The sequence below is a fragment of the Athene noctua genome, chromosome 2 (assembly GCF_965140245.1).
Source record: "Athene noctua chromosome 2, bAthNoc1.hap1.1, whole genome shotgun sequence".
NCBI lineage: Eukaryota > Metazoa > Chordata > Aves > Strigiformes > Strigidae > Athene > Athene noctua.
The window spans coordinates 71,081,937-71,105,693 of NC_134038.1; the positions used below are offsets into that span (position 1 = coordinate 71,081,937).

A 23,757-nucleotide genomic window follows, 5' to 3' on the forward strand; every position below is an offset into this window, starting at 1 on the left:
CCCCTCCCCGCTGGGGGCGTGGCTCCCGACTCTGCCCCGCCCACCCGCTCTAGGCCCCGCCCCACCCCCCACGCTTTCCCCCGGTGGGGGCGGGGCTTCCCTGCATCACCGCCCACCCGCCGTGCGTCACGCCGCGGGGCGGAGCCGTAGCCTCGGTCTGGGCGCCCGCCCCGCCCCTCCGCTCTGCTCGCCGGGAGAAGATGGCGGCTGCCGGGGCGGGCGCGGGGCGGAAGCAGGTGCGGCAGGAGGAGCTGCGGCGCCTCATGCGGGAGAAGCAGCAGCAGAACGCGGGAAAGAAGCGGATCGACTCGCCCTTCGCCAAATATCCTCGGCACCGGCCTCCCTCTCGCCTCGACGGCTGGCCCGGCCTGGTGGCAGGGAGGGAGGGGGTGGCCGTCGCGGGGCGGTGAGGGGTGGGGGTCTCCAGCGCAGCGCTCTGCTTCCCTTAACGGCGTCCGCCACGTACAACAGCCTGGGACACCTGAGCTGCACGCTCTGCAACGCGCCCGTGAAGAGCGAGCTGCTGTGGCAGACCCACGCCCTGGGCAAGCAGCACCGTGAGGTGAGCTGCCGCTGGCTTCCCGCCGGGGGCGGGTGGCGGGCTAGGCCTTGGTGCCGGTGCACCCCTTGGTGGGGTGGGTCCGGGCTTCAGCTCGGCTCCGCTCGGCGCTGGCTGGGTGTTTGTTGTGCGTGAGTAACCGGGCACCACGTGAGAAGGGGGTGGGGAGAGGGGAGCTTACACCGCGCTCACGGAGGCTGGGGGTTTGCTGCTTTTTGAGGTGTACGCTAATAAGTAACGGCTGGGCATCTGCCAGGAGAGAGCGGTGCAAAACCAAGCCTGATTGGTTTGTTTTTGTAAAACCTATGTACCCGTTGAAAAATCAGCGCTTGTGAGAACCGTCCCGTGTCTTTCAAGGGGCGCGCTCTTAAGATTAAGCTGTTCCCACGTTAGCGACAGCTTTTAACTGTCACTTGTCTGCAGGTCGGACTTGGAAACCCTCTATGGGATTGCTTTGTTACCTGCATGTTATCAAGGAGCAGCTTACACGTGGTTAAGAAAATAGGCGCTTTTTTTCTTTATAATTTAGCAATAAAGATAAAAATTTTGTAAAAGAATTTCAGAGAACTTGTAACTTGGATGCAACCTTAAACCTGATTTTTTAAATTCTTTTAAATTCTGCTGCTGCTTCTTGGGAGAAACTGAGAGATTGCATTTAATGTTACAATTACTGAGGAAAAAACCAAAAGAGCTGAGGGGTTTTTAGTTCGTTGCTTGCACTCTGTGTAGATTATCGTGGCAAGGCACAGTGACATGTCTTTAATACTACTGCCGTGTTTTAATTTTAAAACATTTTAAGAACATTAGGATGAGTCCAGCCTTCCTGCTTTTTCCTCCAGAGTCTTAGTGCTGTAAATGTCACTGATCTTAGTCATTCCTTTCTCACTCGTACAGCCTCCCTTGTGCAAGTGACAGTTCCTCTGCCACCATGTCACATCATGCAAGAGACTGACAGAAGCATTGGTCTTGGTTTTGGTATCCGTGATGTCTGTTTCAGTGGTACTGTACTAGAAAGATGCTAGCTCAGTTTAATACGCTTCTAGAAGTGCTGTATTTTAAGCTGCAATCCAGAAGTTCCTGCTAGGAAAACTTCCTGAATTTTGTACTTCTTCATAGAGAGTTGCAGAATTAAAAGGCACAAAGCAGACAGCAACTGGTTCAGCTGCTAGCACATCATCTCATCCTGTCAAGAGAAAAACTGTTGACTTGGAAAATACAGAGTTAAAGAGAGTAAAAGGTAAGGAGAGAAGAATACTTACAAACACTTGCAGAATCTAGCCATTTCACATCTTGAATGTTTTTGGTTGGTTTTTTTTTTTTTTTCCCCATGGAAGTGTGTGTGAACACACAAGACTGTTGAGTTAATGTCAGCCTGGTGCTGCTGCAAAGGGAAAACGTCTGTCTTGCTCTTTCCCTGTGAGTTCACTCATCAGGAGAAAACTACACTTTTGGTAGTTTCCTTCTGGGTTATTTGGTTGAATTAGATCATGGAGCTGCATCTTGGTCCAATAGAACCAGAAACAGTACTGTAAGGTAAACAGTAGAAGCACTTGTCCAGAAATGGTGTTAATCCCTTTCAGTGGGATCAGTCCACTGTTTTACCTCAATCCATGCATGAAAATTCATGCTAAAGGAAAGATAGTTAATTTTTTTCCCCTTGGTGTTATATATGAATATATAGATGAAAGTGTGCATTTGTGAACTTGCTGCTGTAGGAGTCTGTCTGAGGGATATTTCTTTTGAAAGCATGGATTGTAAGAAGTGACTCTTGGCTGTTATACAGGTACAGATGAAAAGCCACACACATCTACATCTGGGTAAGTAGATGTTATTTCATTACATATGAGTTTTTGTAACTGTACCAGCTGCTGCATTCTTGCTCTGTTCTTCCTCATATCCTTCCTAGCCAAGGGTAAAGATTCAGAGAATCAGCAGATCTCTGCTCATTTTCTAATGTGGGTGTATATTCCTGGACATGGCAGCATCTTCCTCAGTACAGATGAGAAAATCGTGGTATTAACTCTAGAGTCGTGATCAAAAAAGGAATTATTTTACTGTCACTATCAACTTTTAAGGATTAATATGTGGTGGCATTGCACAGTTTGCTAGAATGAAAATAAGCAGATTGTGGCATGCACTCTAATGCTAAGCATACTGCAGAAGAGATGGTAGTCTGAAATTAAGACACATTTTAATGTCTGTTTAAATGTATATTTAAATGATATTTATTTCCAAAAACTACTAAGGAATGTCATCAGCAGATCTTTATTAAGATGTTTTTGTCACTTAAAATTAATGTAAATGCCTATCATGCAGTTGAACTCTCACAGATACATTTGGCTTCAGGGGATTGGGTTAAGCATCTTACTGCAACTAAAGATTTCTGATGGTATTTGGACATCTTTGTGGGGTTGGTAGATGTCACACGAGGCCTGCAGTTCTCCTCTATGCTTCTTCACAGGATAAATTTTTATTATCTTGCACAGATATTATGTGCTGTTATCTTGACAGTAGGAGGGACTTTGTAGACATTTTGAGTGTGTTTGCAGAAGGAACAGTTGAGAGGTTTGTTCAGCATTATACTGATCAGTTTGATTATTTTAAAATATAACCTGGAAAAATGTTTGGCTTGGAGGCCTGCAGCTGTTATAAAAACAAATCTGGGTTTTCTCATGGCTGAGCCTGTGTGGCAGTTCAGAGCAACAGTAATAAGTAGCTGTGTTAAACATGAACATTATCAAGGTTTATGTGACATTAGTACAACCGCTGAACTATGACTTTTGTATTTAATGTGTTCACAGCCAGTACACTTGTGCAAATAACTTTGAATGTGGAAACAGAATTACCTAACCTGCCATTCCTTCAAATACACTTTGTTACGGGATGTTTTTATTAACCTTTCTGATAGAGAACATTTAAATACAAAAGTGGAACTGAAATGTGTTTTCAGCATTAACCTAAGCATTTCTGGGGAACTTCAAATGAAAGCAGCAAGTATGTGCTGCCTTCAGACAGTGGCTACATTGGTAGCTGCACAGTTTAGGGTATTGCAGAATACCTCAAAGATCATATTGCTCACAGATTGAATAGGCTTTGGATGCTAGACTGTAACTGATTTTTGTGAAGTTCAAAATAGTTAGGTTGTGTGTTCTTTACTAGGCTACCAGCAGACTTTTTTGATGAAGTGGAGCAAGATAACACAAATGAACGGCTTTCAAAGGGTCCAGGTCCCAGTTTATTGTCAGGAAATTACGATGATGATGATGATGATGAGGAAGAGGAAGAGGAAGAACAAGATCAAGCAAAAAAATCTTCTGTTACGCATAAAACTGAAATTCCACCTCCAACTGAAGAAGTAATAGCTAATTCTCTGCCTGCAGGTAACGATGACTGAAATAGTAAGTGATTCGGTAAGGAGAAGCTGTTTTAACTGATGATAGAAGGGTTTTCATTTCTTCTGATTATTGCTGTAAGCTGGTTAGGATATGTAATACTGGAAGTAGAGAGATTCCTTGATAGTTTGTTATTGTGTTGTATTTTCTCAGCATGTACTGATTTTATGTTCTAATTGTTTGAGGCTGTCATGTGAAATAATGTCTGGCTGTTCTTCCCTTGATTCAGTAAGGTATTAATTGAAATTCCTGTCCAGTCAGAATTTTATAAAGAAGCTTGAACAGTTGTTCTTTTTGTTCATAGGCTTCTGTCCTTTCTTACAGACTTCTTTGACAGCAAAACTACAGCTGCTCCTATAGTTTCCCATTCAGGATCCATACAGAAAGCAGAGATACAAGAGAAGATAGTGGAAAGGTAAGCAGTCAAATCAAATACTGATAGATTTGGGAACTGTAAATAAATGTTATTCTTCCAGGAAATACAGACTGTGATCACTTAGAAATCTGTCATATTGTTGACTTGTATTTGGAATATTTTGTATGTATGTCAGCCTCTAGCATTATTTCAGACAGGTATTTCACACCCTAGGGGCAGGATAAGAGATGGACCAATGCCATACAGTGTCTCAGACATCTCCATTTGCAAATTTTAATGCAGGATACCTTGAAAGCTTAATGTTAACCACTGCTGTTAACTGTTTAAAGAAAACCATTTACTTGTTCTGTAGTAATGGTTCAGCTCACTCAAGCACTTTTTGTAGGCAGTGGTTTAGGCTTTCAAAAGTAGAGACTGTGCTGTTAAAATGTTTTCGTGCTCAGCACACTGGAAAGAACAGTTTAAGAAGCCTAAGCTATAACTCTTGTTTTGACTGAGATTTAAACCTGTCTGTGCAATTCCTTTTAAGTTATGTAAGACCAAATGGAAGAAGCAAGTTTTGGTGGTTGTAGGTAAAACTCGGGGCATAAAAAAATCTTGCTCCATTTCTAGGTCCCTTTATAAAAGATTCTGGATTTTATTCTTGACTATTTTTAACTCTACCATAAAGCAGGTTGTAAAGTGTTAACTTAGGATAATAGTGATTAAACATTTCAGGAAAGAAAACACTGCTGAAGCTTTGCCAGAAGGTTTCTTTGATGATCCTGAAGTGGATGCAAAAGTAAGTGATCTGCTTTTTTTATGCTGCTGTATTTATTTCTGCCAGTTATAATGATTTTCTGAGTAGTAAGGATGGTTTTCCAGGTAATTAGTCATACCAGAATATAAGAAAATGAATACATTAGAGTAGAATAATTTCAGTTGGAAGGGACCTACAACAAACCTCTAGTCCAACTACCTGACTAATTCAGGGCTGACAAAAAGTTAAAGCGTGTTATTAAGGGCACTGTCCAGATGACTCCTAAACACTGACAGTCTTGGGGCATCGACCACTTCTCTAGGAAGCCTGTTCCACTGTCTGACCACCCTCATGGTAAAGAAATGCTTCCTAATGTCCAGTCTAAACCTCTTCTGGCGCAGCGTTGAGCAGTTCACTCTGTATTAATTAGAAAACATGAAAAGGGACAGAGGCAGGCAGGAAGAGCTTGTTAAATCATCTCTCAGAAGGTATTTTTGATTGTGGTTCCTTTGTGACTCTTAAAGAAAACCAAAGAAGTGTTATTTGTTGATTAAAATGCTAGACTGAGATTTGGACAATCCACCTGTTAGTTTTATTTTTTTGAGTCATCTCAAGAAAAACATTTCACCTAATTTGTGCATCCAGTTCTGCTTCAGAATTGAGGATATAAAAATAGTTCTCTAATGTCCTTTGAGAGATCCTGTTGAAAAATATTAAAAGTCACTTTGTGACTGATACTTTACATCTTATTAGAATGAAAATAGCTAGATTATTGTATACACTGTAATCTCTAGCACTGGCATACTCCAACAGTGAACTTGGTCTCCAGCCCTTTTGTCTTTTACCACTATGGGGTTTTTTGATGCGCAAAAAAGAAATGTGGGCATTCAGTGTGTTTCTCAAAAAAACCCCCACAACTAAAAATCTTGACATTGTGATCAAAATGATTCATTCTTCCATCAACTTGCACTGTACCAAATGATGACCAAAAAAACCCCTGACATTTTAAGTACAAACCTTTTTTGTTTGTTTGTTTTGTAAAATTTGCCATAGATTGAATGGCTCTCCTGCTTTCTTTATTGAAATAATCATGTTGAGCCTGAGTCTTTTTTGTTTTCCTTGAGTGTATTTCCCTGTTGTTCACAGTGTGGAAGGCTGCTGGTGTATTTAAATTGGATTGTGAGGTTGAATCCTGACTTCTGATTTGGAGACCTTCCAAATAACGCTTCTTTGTGTTCAGTTAGTCCCACTGTCCCATTTACAAGCTCAGGCATCTCTTAATTGCTCTGGCAAGATTCTTTTGGCACTGCCTATGCCCACATGTTAGCATATGTGAATAGTTTTGAATAACATTTTCAATATTGAAATACATAGCTGAAAAAGCCACACTTTTTTTTTTTTTTTTAATATGACTAATTGTAGTGTTAAATTTTCCAAATAGTTTCACCATCAGTTGGGAAGCTTGTACAAATGCCTGTCAAGCAAAGGAGAATCTGCTTATATCTGAGAGGACACTGATTAGTGATCTTTGTTCTGGTTATCTCCTCAGCTGATAAAATTTGCAAGTGGATACATGTTCCAATAAGCTCTTCCTTGAATTGCTTGCAGGTGATGTTCTTTTTTAATCAGCCCTTTCTAAGTTTAGCTAATGTGCAGGGGAAGGAAAATGTTTGTGACATCACTTATATTGAGATGTCTGCAAGTGATTCTATGTTGGAATAATACATAAAACAATTATTTTCATAATTAACAGTGAGTGTTTGGAAGGGAGATTGCGGGCTTTAAAAATGTTTGTTCTTTACATTAGGAATTTATAAAGCATATAAACTCTGGATTATATAAATATTTCAAGGAAAAATAATATCTTTACTCTTTAAATTTATTGTAAGAAATACAAGTAATTATGAATTACAAAAGACAACCACAATGCATAATAACACAGTACATACACATATGATAGAAATAATCACAGAACAGAAAAATGAAATGATAACTATTACTTCCCAGTATGTTGTTTGCTTGGAAGCTTCTAATTTATTCTAGAAACTTAATTCATACTACTGGATTTTGTATAATTGTTCAGGAACACAAGGTACCAAACTGTTGTGTTTACTATGATGATGACTGATGTGTTACCAAAAGAGAGGAATCAAAAAAGGAAAAATAAAACTAATGCAAAAAGATGGTGCCATGAATTATTCTGTTCAAACTGCTTAGTTCTCCTAGTTATATAATCTCCACCCAGTCTAGAGCCAGGCAAAATCTGTCATCTAACATATGTTCTATGCCACATCTTCCACTCTTGAATTGTGGAAGTTTTGGTTACACAGGTAGATTACCTTGTTTATTTGCTTGTATTAAAAGCACAATCTGGTTTTGATTACCTTAGTTGTAGATCTTAAATGCATTCTTGCAGCTACTACTTTTTGTGTCTTGTCTTAGTAATTAATGTCATCTATCACAGAAGAAAAATATTTGCATGTCATTAAAACTGGTACGTAGCTGTACTATTTCTTCTGTTAGCCAAAAAAATTAGACTAGATTTGAAATACAGTCAGACTAGTGACTGAATCATCTGATATTTTATGCTGTGCCAAAAGCAAATAATTCTCTGCTTTTTGGCTTGTGAGAGCTATTATGTACAATTGAACCGGCAGTTTACAGAAGAATTTTAAGTTATCACCTAACACAGTGAAATTACAGACCGTCAGATTAACAGATTTAGTCACTTTTGTTACTCCAGACATTCCACGCCATCCATTCTTAGTCAATTATTTTTTAATGCTACAGTCAAGAATGTTGTTTTAATCCAGGAGCAGAGTCAGATTTTTCTCCCAAGACCACTGTGCAGATGCACTCTCTTATTCATTGTTAGGAATCTAAGTCACTTGTCTCCCTCTTCTGAGCAGGACATGACATTTATATGCATTACTTAAATAGAAGTATGTCAACCAGACTTTTCTGAGGACACAGCATAATTTGCCCTATTTCTTCAGGTGTTTTACAGTGCCCCAAAGAGTCACTAGACAAATCATTAATAAGTCTGTTTTTTCATGTTCCTTAGGTGCGAAAAGTTGATGCTCCAAAGGATCAGATGGACAAAGAATGGGATGAATTTCAAAAGGCAATGCGACAGGTCAACACAGTAAGTAATGGAATCTATTTTTATTGATTCTAAATACTATACACAATAAGGAAAACAACAGTTTCATGCAGCTCTGCAGAATGACTGACATCTGCATTTGTCAGCTGTTTGTTGCAATGCAGTGTGTGGTTAAATGCACTTTATAAATGAGCAAAGGGTTCCTTCTGTTTTCCACTTAAGGGAAGTTGAATAAACTTATGATCAGGATCCGGTCATCCGTATATACCTAGTTACATTTGTTAAATTGTATTTAAATAAGATAGCATATGCCTCAGATCAGCATCCTGCACCCAAACAGGACATAATTGCAGGCTCTTCTTTAGATGAGGTACGTTATTTTAACCTTGAAAAACATAGAACAAAACACCACCCGTTTGTCTTTTTCAAAAAGGATCTATAAAGTGTAGGTAACCTGGGTTTTATGGTTAATTTAAATGTATTGGAAGGGAACCCCAAAATTTGGAGAAATGATAAAAGATCTTGTGTATGAGACACATCAGTTGGCCACAATTTTTCTGTACTTCCATTTTTTACTGCTTAGCATTGCGTGAAAAGTCTTTGCAGAACAGGTTTTCATCTGCCCTTTTGTACAATATAAAACTGTCACTAAAGATACCTGGCGTTCTCAATCTTCTCCTAGAGTATTTGCTAGTTTTTTAATTTTAATTGTAAATAATTGTTGATATGTCAACTTCTAAGAAACATGGTGCAAAAAAATTTATCATTGCTCATTTTAAAGCGGTCAGCACTATAAACAGAGCGAATGTTCATACAAAAGCAGTGGTGGATACATTTTGCTAGCATTAGCCATTCAGATAATTCTTCAGCTTAGAAGGAATCTTCTCAGTTATGCGTGGACCATTGATTGCATAGCATCTCCCAGACACTCAGATTTGAGAAAGTATATGCTGAAAAAAATAACAGGTTAGAAACACTTCGAGATCTAGTGGGAATATTTAACCAATACTTTCAATAAGCGTGTGTAATTAAGTCCCAAGCACTGGGATATAGCTCCTGTTTCAACCTCAGACTTTGGATGCGCATAGTTTGGTTATGCTCAGTTTCAAATAGTAGTGTATTGAAAAATTTGAAAGGTTAACCCCAAAGCAGCCAAACTACTTTTAGTTTTAAGAAAAAACATTTCTGTTTCAAATTAAACCAGATCAGACTTTTTCTGTATTTGCCTCCAGAGTCTTTTGTGAAAGTGGGGGTATACGTATAGGAGATTAACATTGACTTGAGGCAGAGGGGAGGAAGGGAAGACACAGACATCAAAAAGGAACAACAGTGAAATTCAGCATGAAGGTAAATTTTCTTAGCACTTTTCTGGTTTAGATTTCAGAAGCAATAGTGGCAGAAGAAGATGAGGAGGGACGACTAGATCGTCAGATTGGCGAAATTGATGAGCAGATGTAAGTAGATCAATTTTTCCTCAAACTTTCTGTTCTCCAGCAGTAATGGTTCGCTATTTGACTAGACTGATAATATTTTTAATTTTAATCTTCTGCGATGCTACCTTTCATTAATCACCTAAGATACTTGAAGGACAGACTCCCTCCAATTGCAGAATCATACCTAATAAAACCATGAATTTTGGTGCAGTTATGTTGTATATTATGGTGAAGTTATATAATTGTTTGCAAAGAGAGAAAGCACTAGAGTCACCAAAAATACAGCAGGCAGGCATGGGCAAAATAAAGCAATAGAAGACAAATTCTTTGAACAAACTGTCCCCCTTTCCCTGTCAAATGTCTTAATTTGTATTTCTCTGTGAGTTCTGATTGATGTAGAATTTGTGACCATTTTTAAAAAACATGGTCTGATATTCTGCAATTAAAATTTTGATAACAAGATTTGTACTTTGGCCATCCATGTGCTGTACTGAAAATGTCCCGTTCTGCGACTAATTCTCCTTATTTTTAATAAAATTTTACTTAAAGGTTTTGTTGAATGATGCACTTCATTACATGAAGTGTCTTTTTTGTTTTGTTCTGTTTTGCTGAAATGGTAGGTGTAGCAGTTGGATAAAAGTTAAACTTTTTAGTAACCTGAAATACATCTTAGTGGAACAGATTGTTGCCATTATCATGTAGCTTAACATGTTAATTAATGGTGATTATGGCAATGGTAGCAGTTGAGTAGAAAAAGATTAATTCTGTTTTTAATGAACCCTGCAACAAAAAGAAGCACTAAAAATTAAAGCAACACTTAAGCCATCTGGACAGATTTACATGCTACAGGTAATCAGCATATAATAACAAATAGCACTGGGTTCAAACTGAGCTTTGGTAGTACAAGAATATCTTTTAACAATGTTCATGGAATTTTGGAGAGGGCTTGAGCTAAACCAGGCTGTCTTTGAGCATTCATTTTTCCCAGTAGCTTAGGATGCTATAGTACATAGAACCAAACTCAGAAATTTGTAGAGAATTTCAAGTTTGTTACCATAATTACTTTTCTCCAAAATAAAAGTTCCAAATGGGTTTTTTTAAAGACCATTTTTGTAACTTTGTCTTCTGAGTGTATTTAAATTCAGGCTATTTCAAATTAAATTCAAAATCAAAATCAATTCTAGTGACATTCATGTTTTCTTTAGCCTTCAGATCTTCAGCTGTGACTGCCTGTAAGTAAGCATATTGCAGATACACTAAAGGAAACGGGATCCAGATAATAAGCTTTTCTTGTTGACTCTTCCTAGCAAACAGGAATGAAAGAAGCAAGATGTATTTAAATCAGGCTGATACTACTTGGCATTTTCAACAAAATATCCTGTTAAAATGGATAGAATAATTGTTATAAAACATATTTCAAGGACTTAAGTAAATGGAAAACTGAAATTTGTGGGTTGTGTTTACGTGAAATATTCTGTTACAGCACACAGTAAGCAGATAGAGAATCTGACCACTTGTGCTACTTTTTTATTATTTTCAGAGATTTCACCACTAACTTATCAAAATTGATAGCCAATTGATAGCTCGCCTTTCTACCATATATAAAAACCATAAGTAGAGCAACAAGTGGGGTGTCTTCTTGCGTGGGAGTGGATATTGGTTCTGTGCCTTTTTGAAGAATGTTTTGTGGTGGCTTTGCAGTTGTTAAATATTTGGATTAGATCTCATTGCTAGAGAATTGACCACACTTCTCCTCTCTTTTGGTCTGTTTCCACTTGATCAACACGGAGAAGATGCACTAGCATATTGCAAGCTTATTTTTTAATTGATGGGGAGCTATGTAGCTTTTCTTATCTGAAGTTGGAGAAGCAAAATCCAGCACTGTAGAAAATCCAGTTAATGTGGAAAGACCACAAATGTTAATAGGTGGTTTACTTTTTAACAGTGAATGTTACCGCCGTGTTGAGCTTTTGCGTAACCGCCAAGATCTGATGAAGGAGAAGTTAAAGGAAGCCATGAGACTAAGAGCAACACAAGAAAAAGAGGATGAGGCTATTGGTAGTGAAGATGAAGAAGAATTGCAGGATTTGCTCTCTCAAGACTGGCGGGTGAAAGGGGCTTTGTTATAGCATTTCTGCAACATGGTTGATATTCCCTTTATCTGTGATGTTACTTCCATTGTTTGAAGTGAGAAGCTTATTAAATACTTATTTAAAGAGGATCATAAGATGGTAAAGAGCCAAGTGTATTAAAAAAAAATCTTTGTAGATCTACAGTGGTGTATTACTTGCTGTAAAAACTGTATATTGCAAATGTTGTACAATATTGAATGCAGCTTTCCTATTAAAATTATTGGTTTCCTACCAGAGGTATTTTAATGGGATTAATAAGTAGCTGAAGAATCTCTTAAGGTTTTGGAAGGATTAGGTGTATCTGGTCATTCTGAGACTTGGATTCTGTGTATGGAAGGACTTGCAAAAGTGGTAGTGTATGGAGTATTCCCAGATTAGGGGGTTAAGGAAGAGAAAATATTATGCATTTATGTTACCTTAAAATTTATAAGTGCTCTTCAATCCATTGCCTCAGCTCTCAATAAAATAAGTACATTTTTTCAGGATCTGCTACAGTTTCCCTGTGTACATAAGGAATAAGCTTAGAAATGCTGAGCTACAGCTTCTCGGCTGTGTATACTCTGTGATGTGCCATAGGCAGTGCTGAATATTTTTCTTTATAGTATCTTGTTTTGCTTATTAGTGCAGCCATAGTGTAGCATACCTCGCATTTCTTGAGGAGGGGGATGAAAAGACAATGAATGAAATGAAAAGAACTAAATGAATGTGTGACAAAATGCCAGAGAGGAAGGTACTGCACTGGAAACTGATGAGGTACAATCATTTATCTAGCTGTAAATACTGGAGATTTTCTTAAGATACCATTTGAGGCATAAAAAGCGTCTAAAACTGATTTCTAAACACAGATGAAGTAAATTCAGGAACCAACAAACTTGTCAAGATTGGGACATGGAAAGCAGAATTACCCTGAGCTTTGGTAAGGTTTGTTGTTTTTGTTTTGGGTTTTTTTTTTTTACATTAAGCAATTTTTTAAAAACTTTCGCAAATCTTAAAACATTTCAAATGTGCTGAAGACTTTTGAAAAAATAGGAAATGTGTAGTTTGATATTTATCACACAGTAAAGTTATGAAGGAACAGCTTAACATTTACTTCTTTTTAAAAGATTAGTTTTAAAACACATTAGTGAAGTTTTAAAGAGAGAGAAGCTTTGTTTTTATAAGAACATTCTAGATAATTGCCTTAAAGATGGTTATTTACCAAGTAATACAGAGAAAAACTAAAGCTACAAGTTTGATTTGCTGTTTTGGAAGAAAGAGTTGATATGGAGGGAGCCTTTTCCATATTGTGAGATGCTGTTTTTATCGCTCTTCGTTTCCATGATCCTTGAGTTCAGTTCTTTTAGAAAGATTTCAAAATTCAAGCTATGGTCCTTAATGGTTTGGTGCATTCATTTATTCCCGCTAACATATGCTGGCTTACAGTCATTGTTTTTTGGTTGATTTAATAACCACAACTGTAAGTAGCTGTGACTACTAAAATTTTTCATAAAACACTGCAGTCTTACATGAATTAGTACTGTTGTTGAGATAGGAACATTCAGAGAGTATTGAAATACAGAATACAGAAACATTCAGAGAGTATTGAAACAAATAATGAATGTTTTGGTAAATTGGAGAAAGCTGGGCCAAAACTTGAAATAAAATTTCCTCCTATATTGTGAAACATTTGAATATCAATGTATAAGGTGCCTATTACGCTGTAGTGAAAGATCTCTAGATCCATTTTTCAGTTTAAAGAGAACTTTCATCTGAGAGGTACAGTATTAACAGATGGACAGTTTCTTTCAGAACAAGCCAAAAGACAATCCCCCAATTTCACTCTCAGAAGATCTAAGTGAAGTTTCTAATTGTTCTGCTTATCTTTGCTTTTCACTGACCTGACTCACCAAAGCATACTAGCTCATTAATGCTGAACTTTAGAACCACTCTGCATCTAGCTTAATGTCAGAGAAACAGATGTGACTAAAGGCAGGTTACAGTGAGCGCCATGGGCCTATATGTTTTTACAGTATAAAAATGTTAATCTCTGAGTTTATAATTTACACTTTCTGTAAATACATCTGTAACTTTTTACTTTTGTACAGGAATCTGCAAATCATGGTTTCAACTGCAGATGAATAGGCTAGGAACTGAGTACTGAAACAGTTCAGCTGATGTAGTTGTTACCCTCCCCTCTGTAGAGATATTTAGTGGTAAGAAGCTAAAGGCAGTGAGTTTAGTTACAGTGCAGGGAGTTTGTACATTCAAATCCAAACCAGAGCAGCCCATTGTTTTAATTATTAGGAATAGATGACAGGAGTGAACACCAGATCACTCATCACTCTATTCATTATTCTTGCTTAACTTCTGTTGAAAGAATCAAGCCAGTGGACAAGCCAGCGGGTGGGTGTGTTGCTGAGGAAGTAACTGGCAGCATTCATCCCTCTTTGTTGTTGCTTGTTTAGGAGTTGGTGCTTTTTTCCTTGAAGGAACCTGACAGATCCACAAACAGTGTTTTATACAGCTAATTGCATACAACTGTACATTTAAAACAAAGCTTTTGGAGAGCTTTGTGAAGAAGATAGGACTGACTTTGCTATCTGTATCCTACGTGACCACTGTTGTACATGTGCTGTTGTGTCAAGAAGACAAGAAATCATCCTTTTTAGCAATGAGAGTAGCATGGCTGTAAGGGAGAAGATGGTATTATTCCAAACGTGCTGAATAGTCAAGCTAATTTATCAAGGTAAATGATCTCTCTCTTATAAATTAATTATGCATGGTTTTTTATTTTAAGAGTGTCCTCAGTTTTAGAAAACAATTTTATGAACTTGAAAGGAGCTACTCAGCTAGATGATTAACCAGAGCAACTAATTGTTTAAAAAATATGTGCTTCCTTAATTTCTAGCTTCTTAACTTTTTAAAATTCTATTTTTAAACAAAAAGATGAAAGTAGTCCTAGTAACTAGCTCTGTCCATAGCCACTATTGAAAATTAAGTTTAATCTTTGGCACAGTGGAATCGAGAAGGATATTTTAATTCTCTGATGTCCAGGACTTCCAGAAAACTGAAGAATCAGAATTAAGGGGGAAGACTTGGCATTTATAATCCTTACTTATTGATATAATAGCAGAGTGTGTTGCCCAAATTTAAAAACTGTGTAATTTCATGCCACCAAAAAATAGTTGCAGTTCCCCAGCTCAGTGGTTATGAAACTGGTGATTTCCAGATCCAAAATATGTGAGTGTGTGTGCAAGCATATTTGAAATGGCGTTCCAAGTAGCAGCTCTGGAGGGAGCAGCTAACTACAGCTGCAACTGCCAGTTGTTGGTAGTTAGCTGTTCTCTGGCGAGTGCAATGACAAATGGTAATCTGTGTGCTAACTTCTCTCCCTCCACGGAAAAAATAAACTGCTGCTGCCATGACTCAAAAAATGGATGTGGAAAAAGGGCTGTATTTGGTACAGAGGAGCCCAAAAGTGGTTGCACAAAACCAACCAAACCAACAAAACAAAACAATGTTCTCATTTGCTAACATGATTGTTTGTCATTCCTCCACTAAAGCATATAATTTAAAAATCTGCTTCAGGATTACAAATAGTGGTTAAAAATAACATTAACATTAGCTTTGGTCAGGCCTCCTGTAGGTAAATGCAATTTGAGGAGATACAAATTTTGCTTATTACATGCCACTAATTAAATTCTCTGTATTTTATCATCTTAAAAACACTGTGCTAGAAATAGCTCTAATGATAAAAGTCATATTACTCAAATACTTTGAGCACTTCTTAAAAATATTTTCTTATAATTAAGAAAGCTTGCACTAAGAAATCAGACATTCAATCAATAGGAATTATGCTGTAGCCATCATTAGAAACCATAATGTGAGTATATAATGTTTCAGAAATTCCCTTTTGTTAGGTACCATCACATGAATTTGACATTTCTCTTTCAGTTAGTCTTGAGATATATGCCAGTCTGTAGAGTGACAGGACACATGCATTGATGCAGAAACCAATTTAATCAACATTACTGCAGTCCTTCCTGGAACCAAGGAGTAAGTACACTTCAGTGGCAAGTAAGGCAGTATGTACTTGTATCTCTAGAAAGTGTCCCTCAGGCAGAGATTGAAATTTTCTGGTGTGAAGCAATTTTTCAGTATCTGCCTTCATTTAATCTCTGTTCATTGCTTCACTTAGAACTATCCTGGCCTGTTAGCTGGGAAAAGCAAGGGCGAGCAATTCCCTTGTGCAGACATCTAAACTAAGTCTTTCTTCCAAAAATACAGCAGAGGGACTAATACCTTGTGTAATTGGTGGTTACAGCAGTTACGAAGGATATGAGAGCTCTCAAATCCCTTTTCTCTATGCTGTCCTTTGAACATACAGTTCCTGTGATCTAGCTGAACAGCCCAACAACTTCAGTCTTTCCTCTAGAAGCTGTGCCACTGTAAAATGACTGCATGAACGAGTATATGTGACCTTGTTTGATAATCATGACACTTCCCTGAGATGGGAAAGGTCCTGTACCAAGTACATAAATAGTGCTGAAATGTGTTTCAGCTGAGATTAAGGCTATGGAAGAAACTGGATTTGGATATCCCCCATCCCAGAGGAGCAGTTTTGTTTTCATGCTGTTGGCTATTTAAAAATGAAAAAAACCAGGGATGCTGCCATTTCTGTCTAGTTCAGTCAGCTGGGGAAGGTTCAGTGCATGCTTTAAGACTGTCTTGTGAAACCTCACAGAAATACAGTGCCCATGCAGCCCAGTGAAGCTGAGACATTTACCAGGTGCCTACACTCATGGCACCAGTGAGATCTAAGCTGTTGGCTTCCTATGAACCTTGACTGGCACAAGTATGCACCTTGGGGCCTGTAATGCCTTCTGGCTATGTTTGAGAACAGGAAGTGCTCTGCGTATTAGCCACAGACTACATTATGTGGCTAAATACCTCTTAACTTTGTCGTTTGTTTGTTTTCCTTCTGGTTAACTATTCCAGCCAGCATTTGGTTTTTTTGGTGTTTTTTGGTTTTTGGTTGTTTTTTGTTTTTTTTTTTCACTTGAGAAACACAACAGAGCTGCTTGAATTCATTTGAGATGTTTGCCAGAACTCTCATATCAATTTGATGATGTGAAAGGTGCAGAACTTGTGCTATCTTTCATTTGGAAATTCACAGTTGTGTGGGCAATGACCTTTTCATGTTGGGTGCATGCTTCCTCTTATCTACCTTCGGGCATGAGCGGGTTTACTTTTCTATATTGGATTTTTTTTTTTTTTTTTTTCCTCTTCCAGATGTACCTTCTTGTGTTTTATTTGCCCATTTTGTATATATCCATGAACTTTTTCTTGCCATTAAGAAATCTTTTCCAACTGAGTCCTTAATTAGCCCAGATTTTATCACATTTCTGCCTATATTATTTGCAAAAACCCTCTCAAAAGACTTTTTTTTCCCTTCCTTTGTCCATGTGTCTTTATTTTACTTTTCATTCCACACACAAACGTGCCCATGCACTAGTTGGTTTGAATCTCAGTCTTTTCTAGCCAACTCTGCAACGCACATGGGAATTATTTATGTGAAAGATGCTATATACCACAGAGCTGCTGTTGCCCTTTGCCTAGCAGCTTTACTGGGAGAGCGAAGCCTTGACCTACTTAGTGTTGGGCTGCAATAATGTTCTTTTTTTTTTTTTTTTTTAACATTTATACCAACCAGACTAGCCACGAAATAGCTTTTGCTGTTGAGAAAATGAAGAGTATGCCTTTAGGAAAGGAAAAATATGGAAGTCTCTGCTGTGAAAACAGCTTAAGGTCTCTTTTCAAGAGTAAGAAGTAAAATATATTTTAAGTAATATATATTTTAATAATAGCACAGAATTTTATCAAGGTTAGTATTACAGCCTAATAGTTCTTCCAACCTAAGGGTTGGAATAGCTAATTCAACACTGGGTAAGGCTTCCTGGATGCTGGGATGCAATGAGTCATTCTGTAATCTTCCTCGGCAGCCTTTATTGTCAAGAGTTGCTCTGTGGCTGCATCTGTATTGAAGAAGCAATTAACTTCTACAGGTTTCCAAGTCTGTACACACATCTTAATCATATCATAGTTCCAAGCTCAGACTTAGGACCCAGACACACGGGAGCTCTCTGTACCCTAGAATCCATGGAAAATAATAGTGATATGCCCCATAAGTACTCAGCAGGGGCAGTGAGTGGAAGTGGGACCCCAAGCTAAATACTCAGACACAAGTATAGACCTTAGTAAAGTAGGGAAGGAAGCTGTAGAATTAGTCTCACATCATTAAGGATGCTACTCATTTTCACTGCCAAAAATTCTGCTTTCTTATGAGGACAAAGCAGTAAATTGAAAATACTGCCAATGCGCTAGAGGAGAGGTGGCCAAGGCAGCAGCCAGAAGTACTGTATGCAGCAACAACTCAGGGTCAGCCCCTTTCTTTCACTTTCTTGTGAAGAGATAGCTTGAGGCTGTTTGAATGGCTCAAGCAGAGTGTCAGGATAGGATGAGACATTTCCCTGGGCCGGCTCTCCATTCCCCCTTCTTAACGTAAATTGTCATGTTCCTCCCAGCTGCTGGGCTAGTTTACTGGTGGGGTGAAGAGGCCTTGTCACTGAACAGTGCTTCTGGGAATGGGAAAATATGAAGGGTCTTTAGCAATAAGGTACTCAGTACCCAAATTTATTCTTTTGTTCTAGGTTTTCTTTCCCTAGTATCTGATCTTAAAATCAGTATGGGAAAGCATGAGAGATACAAACCACTGGCAAGAAGCCAAATGCTGTGTTTTCTATGCAGTGTGAGAAGTTCTCCAACAGCAACTTTGTTAAAAACCAAATAATGTTTTGCAGAAATACTGCATATTCTACTAATTACATGATCTGGCTCCATCTAATCCTGGAAAGACTCATCATCCCTGACAATGGGCTAATGTACTTTCTAACCTTGCCAGTATTGCACAGTTGTTATACTCTTTCCCAATGAGCACTGGGACCTTAAGCGTGATGATATGAAACCTTTAATCATTAATGAAAACAAGCAATTTGTCTATGATCTTAGTTTGACAATCCATAAAATAAGTGTTTCTCAAATGACAAATTAGCAACTTGGTTACAAAGAACAAAGTTTAAACAACACAACAGTTGTATGCACAAAGCTACCACGTCTTTTTTTTTTTTTTTAAATCAGGAAAAAATTTATTTATAAAAACGTCTCATTTAATTTACTGTCGAGTCTCTAGCTGAATACAGTGGTTTAGAACACTAATGGCCCATGCTTTTATACAGATTAGCCAAAGCATGAACATTAATGAAAATTAACCCCCAAAAATAACTTTTCTTTGCTTTATGTTATGAGCCACAACAGTGTTAAAACTGGAACAGTAATGAAAGCAACACAAGAGTTAGGAAGCACAGTTGCTTAAAGAGTAAAGGAATTATTTTCTTTTGATGTCTCAGAATAATAAGAAAGTTAGAAATGGCAGAAACTCCTCTGTAGATTAGTCCATAGAAAGCATTGTCTCATGGGGCTTTGGAAAAGTCCTGTCTGGTGGCTAATGCACTAGGGCATGATGAGATACATTACAGAGCCCCCAGGCCAGTAACTTCTGAAGACAGCCTAAAATGTAGGAACAAAAACGAGGAAAAGAAAAGAGAAAAAAAAAAAAAGGCAAAAAAAAAGAAAAAAAAATCTTCTCACTATTAAAAAAATTACACTTGAGTACAACCAGCATAGAACAGCATTTCAATGCAGGCAAGTTTTCTCACACAGAGGTTGGTGGTTTGTTTTTGTTTTTTAAATGTCACTTATTGAAACAGTTACAATAGTCCAGAACAATTTTACAGCAGTTTTCTAGAGCTGTTAAATAGCTGAGGTACCTTGACATTATTTCCAGTTTTTCCTTCATTATATATATATAAAAAAAAAAAAAAGCCCAAAACAAACAAACAAACAAAACCAACCAACAAAACCAACCAAAAACCCCATTTGGATAAGTGCAAACTGTAACAATGGCAGTTCTACAAATGGTTACAGTGACAAAACTTAGTGCAAAGGTACTAAGGTGAAGAAAAGCCCACAGAATACAGAAATGACACAAAATACTGAGATAGTACTTAGCCCTATACAATAATAATAACACACTTTGAAATACCATGTTTTAAAAAGTATTGCATTTGCATTGTGTTTTTAGTTTATATTAAAATGCACTGAATACAGTTCAATTGTTAAAGCTTTGTGTCCAAGGAGTGCAAAGTGGATGAACATGGTGGGCTGATGGGATTCTGGATTTGGAAGTGGTGAGGAAAACAATATTGCATTACTGAGTTATGCAACAGAAATTAAAAAGAAGGTGGATGGACAAACAGAAAATGCAGTTAAAAACTAGTTCCAACAGCTAGCAACCAGCCATTGCATCACCCAGCTCTCTTCAATTTGGCTGCAATTAGGTGTTTAGTTAATCTGAACATTGTTAAGTTCTTGTTAAAGAGATGTTATCTGTCCAGGCAGCAACCTTTGAATGTCGTTTGATAAGCACTAGGTATTATTTGTAATTATAATACAACCCCATTGCATGATTAGAGATGAGTTAAACAGAGGTGTATTTTGTCCAGAAACCTAATGAAAAGTGGTCGTTTTGGCTGAACGAAATATATGAAGGGGGTTACCAGAACTGTGACTATGCGTGTCTGATTTGTACCTGCTATTAAGTACTTGCAGATAGAAGTACTATGTTGGTGTATACATGAGTAAATGAGTTACGGAGCCTGCTCTCCCTCCATAAAGCGGAGTTCTTAAAATTACATTTTTTCCAAACCAAAGAAAAATTGTTGCGCTCTTTTAAAAGAACGGAGTGGAAAGGCACAAGTGCTTGATATATTTTTTTTTTTTCTTGTTGTCTCCCAATTGTTTTAATTTAGCAGTTTTCTCAGATCAGAAAGCTTAATTTGTTGTACGCAGCATACCTGAGGTTTGGTACCTTCTGGCCCCCATGTCCTGCTCACAGGCAGGTGTCAGGGCAGGGAAGATGGGAGTCTTCAGGCCCGTCGAGAGCAGCAGAATGGCCAAGGGGGCCAGCACTTCACATGGGATTTCAGGGGCGCTAGCAATCATCAGAAGTGCCATATTTGCAGGCTCTAGCAAAAGAAGGATTTATCGGAGGTGCCAATTTACCATAGAAAATTGTTCTGCAGTTGGAGGGATCCCTTCAAAAGGATAGAAGTGTATTTAGATGCCAGGCAATATTGCCGGAGCAGGACCCACCTTGTCAAAATTTTGCCTCATTTATGCTTTTTCTTTCTCTCCAGGTGTCTCCTGGCTGGGGTGGGGCAACCCTGCCGTGCTGCGGGGCTGCGGGAGAGCCAGCCCGGGCCGTGGGCCTGGTAGGGGGACAGTGCTGGGCGGGGGGAAAGCCCCAGGCTGGCGCCCGCCCGCTGTTGGAACTAGTTTGTAGGTGGTGTTAGTCGTTATGGAGAGCGGAAGACGACTTGAGTCGGCAACAGTTAACACTAGCAATTTAACAGAAAATAAAAGATGCCGTATTGTTTCCTTGATAACTAGGATCTACCACAGACTCTTGGTAGAGCTGGCAAAGCTTGCATTGTGTCTCATCCCTTCAATATGGAGCAAACTTCTGGCGGTCAGATTTCTTAACCCCGCTCGTCGAAGGAATTTTGGCAGTGTAAGCGGACAAACTCCCCGTGGCCCCCGCGGCGGCCGCGGCATTTAGTGCCAGGAGTGGGACAGTTTTCATGCCAAGCAGACTGGAGACAGGAACGGCATAGTGGGTGGTTGGCAGAGTTGGTAGGGGAGGGGGGGTACTGACGGTAACGGCGGAGGCGGCCGCCAGCACGGCCATGGAGGTGGGGGTGGAGGTAGGGGTGGCAGACTGAGAGAGGTTCATGTTGAGGTCAACAGGGGTCGTGACGGAAGCGGTCTGGGTGCTGACTTTAGCCATCTCTAAGCTGCAAACGAAGAGAGGAAGAGGAACAAACAGGTTGGGAGGGTCCAGCCAGGGTGGTGGGGCCGGGAGGAGGAGGAGGAGGAGGAGGAAGGGACAGAGGGAGGGAGGGAGGGTGGGACAGACAGCAACCACAAAAGGGCAGGATTAGATCAGTGGACAAGGGGGACAGACGAGTGGGAGGGAGAGGGGGGAGAGAGAGAAAAAAAGGGAAAATGAGGGTCAAAGGAGGAACATGTTATGTGTTAAAGAAGAGAAATAACAAAAGGGTTTTTCATGATTCGATGGTGAAAACATTACTGAGACTGTAAAGTTCTTTCCAAAAAAAAAAAGAAAAAAAAAAAAAAAGAGAGGTTGAGGGGGATTTGCTAGTTCATTTTACATATGAAAAAAGAAATCTAAGGAATGCAGGTAATGACAAAAGATGGAAAAAACTAAACTTAAAAGAAAACTTAAAATAACTATGAAGTTTACTCCCCAGCACTGATATGGTGTATTTAGCTTTTAAAAATTACAGTATTTTTGAAAGGGGGACGCGGGGGGTTTTGGTAATTTTTTCAATTTGTCAATTTTGTGACATAAATATTACCCTTTGTCATTTTGCTAGGATGAGAGAAGACTGAGCAATGATTTGCTGCTTCCATCTAAAGCATAAAGTTTTGTTTTGTTTTGTTTGAAAGTTAGTTTTTCATTTCATTCACTGCGAGGTCAATGTGCATTTTTCATATAAAACAAACCCGCTTAGCCAGTGTGTTCACTTCGTTTCGTACTTTCCCCAGACTTTTTAAAAATCACAACAAAATACTTATGCAATCTAATTATAAGGTAACGTAAAAAGGAAAGCAGAAAAACACCTCGGCTTCCACAGCAGTGGTATCCTTTCTGAGCTCGTGGCAGTGGTTACAGTGAACATAAAAGAGCTTACCAGCTGACAGACAAGGTACTACATGGATACAACATACACATCATCAGACAGACCCCACCAGCGTGAGGCAGTTCAGACTGACCCAATCTCCGAGCCCAAGGCAGTGACGGGCTCTTTGGAGGATGTAGGTATCAAACCACCTTCACTCTAGTCTAACTCCACCCATCAGCAAGTGAGATGAGGTTGGTCAATGTACTTAGGCTTTTCTGTACATTTTTAGATACTAAAATACAGTAATTTTAAGGACTCATTTTTTTCAGATGACGAAAGGTTTACCTAAATTCTTCCTTTGCTGTTTGTTTGTTGCAGCTTGTGCACTGGCTTTTGGGTTGGCAAACCACCTCAATACTAACTTCAGGATGTATTTTGCATGTTACCAGCTGGGAGGTATGGTAGTCTAGCATACAAAGAGGACTATGGGTTAGAAAATCTTTGCTAGTTACAGTTATAGATGTGTTAATTACATGTTTGGGGTTCCTTTCAGTAATTACTAACTTGTCAGGCTCCTGGGCTTTTTCCTGAGGTGAGCTGAGAAGCTGCAGCAGCTTCTCCCTCCCAGAGCCAAGTGCCAGCAAGCGACCAGCCGGCTGTGCAGAGGACCTGCGTGGCGGAGGACCTGCTGCTTTCTTATCAAATCCCCTCAGACTCAGGGGACGTTCCCAGCACAGGGTTCTGCTGGTCCGGGCTGGAGCTAGGGTCTGAGTGTGTGGGCTTAGAGAGCAGCTGTAGCCAAGCTCTGGGGTGGGAGGCGAGTGTGGTCACCCTGCTCCGGGCTTGGAAGAGCCTCGCTTTTCCTCACCTTAGACTTACATGCAGTTTTGAGAGTAACAGCCCTGTGTCTATTCACGGCCAGAGAAAGGCAACGGCCAGAAGGCCTGCTTGCTTCGCATGAGGGCTCCGATGCAAGTGATCAACCAGCTCTATATAAGGGAGGGAGATGTTGAACTAAAGCTTCCCAAAGCACTGCTGCTGACTGTGACTCTAAAGGATACTGAAGCAGATCTGAGCTAGGGAGGGAAGTGTCAGAGAGGGAAACACTTGGGCACCAAGCTCCTCTCTTCCCCTCAAAAGAAAGAGGGCTCTTGGAGTATTAACTGCCCAGCTGCTTTTGCTGGGAAGTTGGAAGGCGCACGTTTGGTCTGAGGGGCTGGG

At 39.2% G+C, this 23,757-nt stretch overlaps 2 protein-coding genes across 10 annotated transcripts in view; one reads left to right on the forward strand and one right to left on the reverse strand.

The window, feature by feature from the left end:
* The first annotated feature begins 172 nt into the window (after positions 1 to 172).
* Positions 173 to 12,219, forward strand: ZNF830 (zinc finger protein 830). Its single transcript, XM_074899416.1, has 10 exons — positions 173 to 322; positions 463 to 562; positions 1,676 to 1,796; positions 2,343 to 2,376; positions 3,719 to 3,939; positions 4,276 to 4,366; positions 5,045 to 5,108; positions 8,131 to 8,211; positions 9,547 to 9,623; positions 11,548 to 12,219. The coding sequence occupies exons 1-10, from the start codon at positions 201 to 203 to the stop codon at positions 11,729 to 11,731; spliced, it is 1,095 nt and encodes a 364-aa protein (XP_074755517.1). The 5' UTR covers positions 173 to 200; the 3' UTR covers positions 11,732 to 12,219.
* Positions 6,928 to 23,757, reverse strand: part of LOC141957617 (poly(rC)-binding protein 3-like) — a 543,962-nt gene continuing 527,132 nt past the window's right edge. For 5 of the 9 annotated variants that reach the window (XM_074899407.1, XM_074899408.1, XM_074899409.1 and 2 more), the window contains one exon: positions 19,353 to 21,684. In XM_074899407.1, coding sequence (XP_074755508.1) covers positions 21,336 to 21,684 — 349 coding nt within the window. In that variant the 3' untranslated portion in view covers positions 19,353 to 21,335. The other 4 variants (XM_074899415.1, XM_074899414.1, XM_074899411.1 and 1 more) reach the window with 2 other exon arrangements.

Bases quoted from the DNA above. Each gene is read 5' to 3' on its own strand.
- ZNF830 (XM_074899416.1), top strand. From the start codon at position 201: ATGGCGGCTGCCGGGGCGGGCGCGGGGCGGAAGCAGGTGCGGCAGGAG. The intron at 1,797-2,342 runs GTAAGGAGAGAA...GCTGTTATACAG, and splicing joins AGAGTTAAAGAGAGTAAAAG to GTACAGATGAAAAGCCACAC. The intron at 8,212-9,546 runs GTAAGTAATGGA...TTTCTGGTTTAG, and splicing joins CAATGCGACAGGTCAACACA to ATTTCAGAAGCAATAGTGGC.